Source organism: Atta colombica, unplaced genomic scaffold (assembly GCF_001594045.1).
Source record: "Atta colombica isolate Treedump-2 unplaced genomic scaffold, Acol1.0 scaffold37, whole genome shotgun sequence".
NCBI lineage: Eukaryota > Metazoa > Arthropoda > Insecta > Hymenoptera > Formicidae > Atta > Atta colombica.
In genome coordinates this window covers 42,953-51,472 of record NW_017259480.1, presented here as the reverse complement: position 1 = coordinate 51,472, position 8,520 = coordinate 42,953, and the positions used below count along the sequence as shown (strand labels likewise).

The 8,520-nt window shown below is 29.5% G+C and overlaps 1 protein-coding gene across 1 annotated transcript in view; it reads right to left on the bottom strand.

Annotated features, from left to right (window-relative positions):
* LOC108690813 (PDZ domain-containing protein 4) overlaps positions 1-8,091 on the bottom strand; it is a 329,783-nt gene extending 321,692 nt beyond the window's left edge. Inside the window, exon 1 of the mRNA XM_018198313.1 lies at positions 7,853-8,091. Coding sequence (XP_018053802.1) covers positions 7,853-7,873 — 21 coding nt within the window. The 5' untranslated portion in view covers positions 7,874-8,091. The remainder of the gene's footprint in view (positions 1-7,852) is intronic.
* Positions 8,092-8,520: the final 429 nt, after the last annotated feature.

The following is an 8,520-nucleotide window of genomic DNA, read 5'->3' as shown; positions in this document are numbered from 1 at the left end:
ATATATATATATATATATCATTGTTTCACAATTAAAAAACTTTTATATTTATCTTTATCTAACGCATGAATTTATCTAACATATATACTCAAAAATAGCGATGTAAACTTATCACTGATGTCTTTATAATTTTCACTGTGTTGGTATTAAATTAAAGCCAATATGTGGATTTAATATGGATTTAATACGAATGTATTTTAAATTACGTATTCATGATGTTAAATCAACAGCATGATAATTCGATATAAACTATTTATGATATAAACTATTACAAGAGTTTAAAATCCACATCATGTTAGTGTTAATTTGACACCAGCATGATAAGAATTATATGAATGAATGACGGATATTAAATCCATACTGACATTTTTAGAGTGTACAAAATATTTAATCTTTATTTAATTTCATGTTGTTTATTTTAATTTGATGTGACAAAATGATTTAAATATTATGTATACTGTAATTTATAGTTTATAATTTATTATTTAATTAATTAATGTTTTTCGTATTAAGAAGAATCTTTTCGCACCAAAAATGTTGATTGAAATATATGCAGATTATTTTACGTCTTATAAGTTAGTGGAACAAAGTGAGCAGAATCAATTCTAATTAACATTTTTATTTGTTGCTCATTTGTTGCTAAAAAGTTGCCAGAGAAAAAAATTTTTGCTCTGTCAGTTTTTTTTTAATGATGTTCCGCTAAAGGAAGATTAAGTTAACGGAACAATATACACATAATAAAACCAATCTACTTCAAAATAACATAGGAATTTGCTATTAATTTATTGCTAATTTGTTGTTGTTGAAATATCCTACTTTTGAATTCATTACTTACGAAATAAGTGTAAATAATAACGAAAAAACGAACTGGCAGAACAAGAGTAAAGCATTAGTAAAAAATTTGTTGCTCATTTAAAATTGATACTGAGTCTGAATTTGTTGCTCTAAAATATATTGCAGAACAACATAAATATGCATATAATTCAATAAAAATATTTTATAACGAAATGAAAAGATTCTGGAATACATTCATTAGGTACTTTATACTGATAATCCCTGTAAAAGAAAAAGAATAGGAATATATAGCATTACTGTCTATTTGTCAGTTTTGGAGCCCATTTTGTCGGACGCTCATTTTTGCTTACGAAAAAAATTAATTATTGCAAACAGTATTATAAAAACTGCTTATATTATCTAATGGAAGATAACTTCCATCTTGTCCTACTAAAATTTTATTTTTATCTTTTATTTAAATAATATTGTTTAAAAACAAAGTGATATGTTGATATCGATGATTTTTCTCTACTTTTTCTGATGTTTTAAAATAACCAATAAAATCGGACTCGGACACTTCTCAAAAGTTATATTATAAAATATTATATTACAATAATTTAGTAGAATCACATTAGCAACTAATTTTTCTGCTAACCTACGTGGTAATAAATAACTTGTATCATATAAAGATCATATCGTTAAAAGATTATCTTTTATTAACACTTTACAGCGAACAAACTCTAAACATGGATATTTTAAGGACAACAAATTCATATGGATTTAATAATACGAATGTATTTTAAATTACGTATCTATGATATTAAATCAACACTGTGATAGTTCGATATAAACATTACGTAACATCTCAATATCAAGTTTAAGCGAATAACAAATTTTTTATTAATATTTTCTTGTTCTGCCCGCTGAGGTTTTTCATTGTTATTTATACTTATTTTGCAAACAACAAATTCATAACTTGCATATTTCAAGAACAATAAATTCAGACGACATCAGTACCAATTTTAAGCAACACATTTTTTACTAATGCTTTACTCTTATTTCACTAGCTCGCTGAAGTTTTTCAGGGTAACTGCGGATAATATGCCAGTTGGGGGAATATACTCGTTGTGTTTAACAATGATACCGATTAGCTTAGACTACTTGTAAATATTTATATTTATACTTTTCATACTTACACATTACGTATTTTTACTTTTAAAAATGGCCCAAAATGTAATTGGATAATATCTAATTGTTGCAGTAGACGAATTCACGAGGACTTCGTAGAAAGATATATTGTATTTATGCTATTAAAAACGTGTCTCAAAGTTTATTTTACTTTTAGTAAAGTTATATTGTATAACTTAATCTAATCTATTACTTATATCCTTATTTTTAGTTATTACTTATATCCTTATATTGTTTATATTACGTATATTATGTTACAAATGTTTTCATCACAAAAATGATTAATAATGTGTTCTTGCAATAAAAAAACAAAATAAATGTTATACTTGGTTTTTTTTGTATGTAGTGTTATCCGCATGATGACATATCCATTTTTCAGCATTTTCGTATTTCTTTATTTTTAATAATAAAAAATGAAAATATTCGATTTTAATCATACAAATAACAGATAAAGGATGGAAGAAAAAGATGAGTATGTAAAATTATTTTATTATAAATTGAATAAATAATACTCAAAAATTTAATTTCACTTAAGTATGCCGTATGGCATATTTACCCCTACTTATTTCATTGGTAATGGATTTCAAAATTAGGATATTTCGACAGCAACAAATTAGCAACAAATTCCTACATTATTTGATATACAAGTATATTGGCTTTGTTGTTATATTTATTGTTCCGCTTACTTAATCTTCCTTTAGTGGAATCATTTTTAAAAAAATGGCAGAGCAAAAAATTTTTTTCTTTGACAACATTTTACCAACAAATGAAAATGTTAATTAGAATTGTGATTCTGAATTAGAAATGTGATTCTACTCACTTTGTTCCGCTAATTTATAAAACGTGATTATTTTCGATGAGTAGATAAATAACTTTTGCACATCAACAATCACGTAAACTCTTAATTTGTTTTTTTTTATTTTTTTCAGATGCTTTATTTAATTATAAATAAAATAACTAAATAAAAATTAACATATAATATTGAGGTATAAAATACAATCTACGAATAATTACGCAAGAAGAAATCACGCTAGTAAAGGATTAAGCGGAATGAATGACAATTCCTTCCCATCCGCCGAAAATATATAGCTGTTTACAGAAATTTTCAATTATCGCGCAAGTCATCAAAGTTACCTTATCTCAGGCGGTTTTCGTTGAGTGTATCAATCTCACAGGAATTTCGTTCAATATATTTCTGTTGCAGACATAAGCATGCACCATCATAATCACTGATATCACTGTACAATACAATAGTTTTCTGACAGGCTATGTCAATTTCCAGTTGGAGAAAGGTAAATAAGTACGAGTCTTTTCTCGACACGTTACACGGTAGATGAGTATATTGAATTCGATATATAACTCGCGGAACGTCACCGCTCCCGATCTGTACTTGTGCAATACATTATACAAATATTCATTATATATCGATGCGCTTTCAGGAGTTCTTATACGCGCCAATGGCATCGGATCGCTTAATGGTGCGGTATTTACGTCTGAACCGCGGATCTATAATGTCATGTGTATTATTATTCGCGATGTAATGCATCGTAATGCGGTACAGTGCGCCGGAACATTGAGGCGCGCATGCGCGTTTTACATCGTGTAAAACGTAATCTTGCCGAAATAGACGAATTATCACTGAATAACCGTTATTCAAATTGCGATGCGGCCGAAAATGGAAATGAATGTAATAAGCATGATTTTGTCCTTGTCTACAATGCGCCAGTCGACCTTTAATACACTGCCGAAACAATAGTGTTAAGTCACTACTGCCTAATGCGATAGGACACACCGTAATATATTCGCTTCTCGTTCATGTCAATCGCAGAAACACACATTTTTATCGCGAGTAGTTTTTACATATAAAAGAAAAAGTAAATGTGGTACACAGTTTATTATTCTCTTCTACATATAAAATTAATTAATGCAACACTTCTATATACCCGAGAGGAAATTATAATGGCGAATTGATAAATTTCCGTGCAGTTTCTCCCGATGTTTAGACAGGCACTGACAGGGCAAGCAGATGTGGTTCCAGCTATAAAAATTATGACTGGCCTCTCAGAGAAACTCTCAGAGAACTGGGCAATTTTACTAATCAGCATCTGGTCAGTTCTGGATTGAGCCTGGGAAGTTTTTATTTTCGGATAGTTCTGGACAAAAATCTGACTAGATTTAATTAGTTCTGGATAAAAACTGACAAAGCATTAAGCAGTTTCACATCAAGATTTAGAAATATTCCAACAAACAAGGTAATGTTATGTGTCATCATTTCAGCGATGAAATGACGTTTTTAATGTTATTTTAACATCAAAATAATAAAATACACATAAAATATATATAAAATTAACTAATGCAATTAATTAATGCAACTTTTCCAATATTTTACCACATACACTTTTTCTTTGTGTTAAGGGCAATAAAAGATTTATATGATCAAATTAAATGTGAAAGGAACGCAGTAATGATGATTCTTATGGAAATGGGATCCCGATCAAATTGGTTGAATTTTGATATAATCTAGATTTTGACTCACTGATAAAAAATCTCAATGATCACCAGGCCGAATGATTAATAATTTTGAAGTTATGGCTCAAACATCTAAATTTTATCTCCACTATCAGGCGGTATGATGTTAGGCTTTTAATGTGTTTCATCTCCTTAAAAATCTTTATTCACATTTTTATTTTTATGTAGATATACGATTATGTAGCTATATATTTACATGCTCACACATACGAATACATACACACATACGCATACGCACGCATATTATTTGGAATTTCTTCGTAGTAGAAACAAAATCGAAGGCCGATCTCGCTTTTATCGGCTAGATGAAGATTTTTAAGGGGATGAAACACATTAAACACATCACGTCATACCGCCTGATGATGGAGATAAAATTTAGATGTTTAAGCCATCATAACTTTAAAACTATTAATCATTCAGTCTGGTGATCATTGAGATTTTTTATCTCACATGTCTAACATTACATCATACCTGACAATGGAGTACCACCTAAATTGGATATTTGAGTCGCCATAACTTTAAAATTATTGATTGTTCAACCTGGTGATTAAGATATTTTATCAGTGAATCAAAATCTAGATCATATCAAATTTCAGCCAATTTGACTGGGACCCAATTTTCATAAGAATTGCGAGATCATTTTCGAATTTATTTCAGAGAAGGTTGTTAATATATTTGAGATATGCAAAAAATTAAATTGTAAAATTCATTAAAAATGTAGAATTTTTCTTTACTTATGTATGATGTTATTGAAGACAAACCGAAAATTTTAAGTGCCTCGCGTTTCACAATTCTAAAAAAACAATCCACTATTTTCTAGCCTAGTTTTCCTCAAAACTGGTTTACAGATTAAATTTAAAATAGACTGTTAAAAAAAATGTTTATGTATGTCATTACATACATATAAAATAATAACGATATAAATAATATAAAAATTAGTTTTATATTTATATTTATTCTATTATTCCGTTTTGTTATAATTTTTCTATTTATGATTTATTTTAAGGTTCAATCTGCATACTAAAAAATACAGATTACTTTCTTAAAAATAATAGAATCATGGAAAAACGCGAGAGGCAAAATTTTTGGATCTTCTTGAGTCTTTAATAACGAAAAAGTCCTATACATACCTATATGTATTTTTGATAAGTTTCGTAGTATAAACTAATTTTCTACATCTCAAATATTGTATTAAATAACAAAATGAATAAAACTGTCTATATTCTTTTCTTTGAAATAAACTCGCAAATTCACTCTCGATTACAAACTTCTTGTCCACTTTTAACTTATGAAACCTTTTGCGATATTCATATTCAATAGATTTTTGAACTACTTCAAAATTTTTCTTTTTTCAAAAACAAACGAGTAGAATGAGAATGCATTATACAAATTCTAATAAAGTCGTACAAAGTGAACTAGTTTGAGTAAATAAATTCGTCTCTGATCATTTTGATAATAATCGACTGAGCTCAATATCGCAGTATGAACGAGTTAACGGATTGCTTCGTTCGCGCATCATGTTCATATAACTTTCTATACAGCGCATGAATTATTTCGAATGCCACGATACACAGGAGGCACATTAGGCGCAATGAATACTTGAGAGTACAACGCACTTAACTCTCAAAGGACAAACCGCGTTTTTGTCCATATATTCGTTGAGAAATCACGATATTTCGCAAATTTTGCAAGACGAGGCGATTTTCGTTTTGATATGTATTGCGGAAATAGTAAAAAATTTCAGCCAAAAATAACTATCTAATTTTTATTTTGCATATTCACCTGGAGAATTTTTTGCCCTTCGATTAAAAGTAACAATAATATTAACTATGTATAATATCATACGTATATTGATTGTTTTATAATTTATTAGTATTTGAGATTATTACGTTCACACATGCATACAAATATATACACATATGTATACAGACATGATCAATATTTTCTAGAAAAAGAAATAAAAAATAGACGTATCTCGATCAATAAAGAAAATTACAATGACTAACAAGTTTTATTTTCTACCCTCATTAACCTGGACCCATTACCATCGGAAATCCAAATTATTTTCATGCTGCTCTGGAATGTAACAATCACAGGTAACTCCTGAGTTAAAACTCGTTTAAACCATTGTTTAAACTATTTAAACTATTGTGATGAATATTCTCTTAAAAAGACAAAGACAAATTTTTATACATGATAGTACTAAAGTAAAAATTATTTTAATTGGAGAGTCGAACTATATATCTCAATGAGAGAGAAATATCCTAAATAGACTAGACTGAATAGACAAAAAATTAACAAATTCTTTGCTTCGGAATTCATTTTTATTTTAGTAAAGTACGATAATAAAATATATAATGACGAATTTTTTAATTCGTAGATCGATCAGTCACGTTGTAGACAAATGTAATTTTGTTCTGTAAAATTGCATTTGCGCATAATGCGATTGATGAATTAAAAAATATTCATTCGATATAGCAAATTTTTTATGCGCGAACAAAAATTTGAAGAAAGTTTTTGTTAATGTAATTAGACTAATGAAAAGCGATGGAAGATGGATATATTGCGATAAAAGAATGTTACAAACGATCAAAAAATTTATTTGTACGTGGTGATATTTTATAATATCATATGATATTATGAAATGATATATTTATTTATTATTACAGCGATGTGAAGAAATGTCGCGATATTGCTACGATAAGTAAGAATATATTAAATAGGATGACCAAAATTTTTACGCGCTACAGTATTAGCCAAAGTTATTAGTGGGTCTGTTTTTTATTCCTATACTAGACTGCATTAGAACTCTCTTTTTTGCTTTCACCTAATATCAAACATATATTTATCTCATTTTAAAGTTTTCTCATTTCATTTTCTAGTTAACTTGGATTAAACTAAATCTGAAATTCCACAAGTGTACACTAGTTCAATCACAGATCTTATATGTAATTTTTAATATGTAATCAAAGTATTTAAAGAGAAGAAAGGAATATACGTATATTGCAATAATATCCCGAATAAAATAAATGACACGCAGCAATATTTCAAAATTAGTTTAGTGTTAGGATGTGATAAAGATGTGATAAAATGTATGCCATAATAATCAGAGACCGATATTCACAGTTTTTATTTTAAGACAGTCTCAAATAATATCTTAATGTATCTTAATATAGCCTTCTAATTGATTTATTACATTTTAAAACTATATAAGACGGTTTTAAATATAAGAATCGACTATGAATATCGTCCAGAGTATCCTAAATAGAAAAAAATAAATTTTTTTATACATAGCAGCAACGCAAGGTTGCTTGCACATATGTCGCACTTCTACGAACTGAAAGCTGAACAGAGATCTTACCTTTAATATTATGAAATCCATGTCGCACGGTTTCAGCAGCTAATCAATGGGTCCTATCCGATAACTGATGATCCAGAATATCCGTTTCACAGGATGAATTGTGAGCACAATAAAATACACGATAGAATGAAACAGAACAAAAACAATCAACAATAATGCAATGAAAGAGGAGCGATCAAGCGCACGACACTCGTCACTGACAATCACTGACAATCTCACTTGTTCGTCGATCTGACTAAATCGAGAGCGACACACTTCACGCAGAATACACCGAATAATCACCTCGCAGATTTACTATGCTGCCACCCGTGACAGATTTCGCTTCAAAATCGAACGCATTTTTCGATCAAAGGAAAAAACGTTTTCGTGATCGTTTTTACTTCGCAGGAAATAAGTGAACAAACTTGTAAGACACGATACGACGACACGATACAGCATAATGCGATGATTCGAAACCGACGAAACACTTCCAACGCGCGTGCCGACTCGGCGTAGACTGAAACAACTCAACTAACTGAAGTGAGCGCCAGTCGCGAGAATTTGTAGGGAGAAGCATGCTGCGCGGGTGAGAGAAAGTAAAAACGCATAAGCGCATGATCGTCGAGGACCGAGGGTGCTCGAGGCGAACGAAAAAGGGGATGAGAGAGAGAAGATAGAAAACAAGTTGA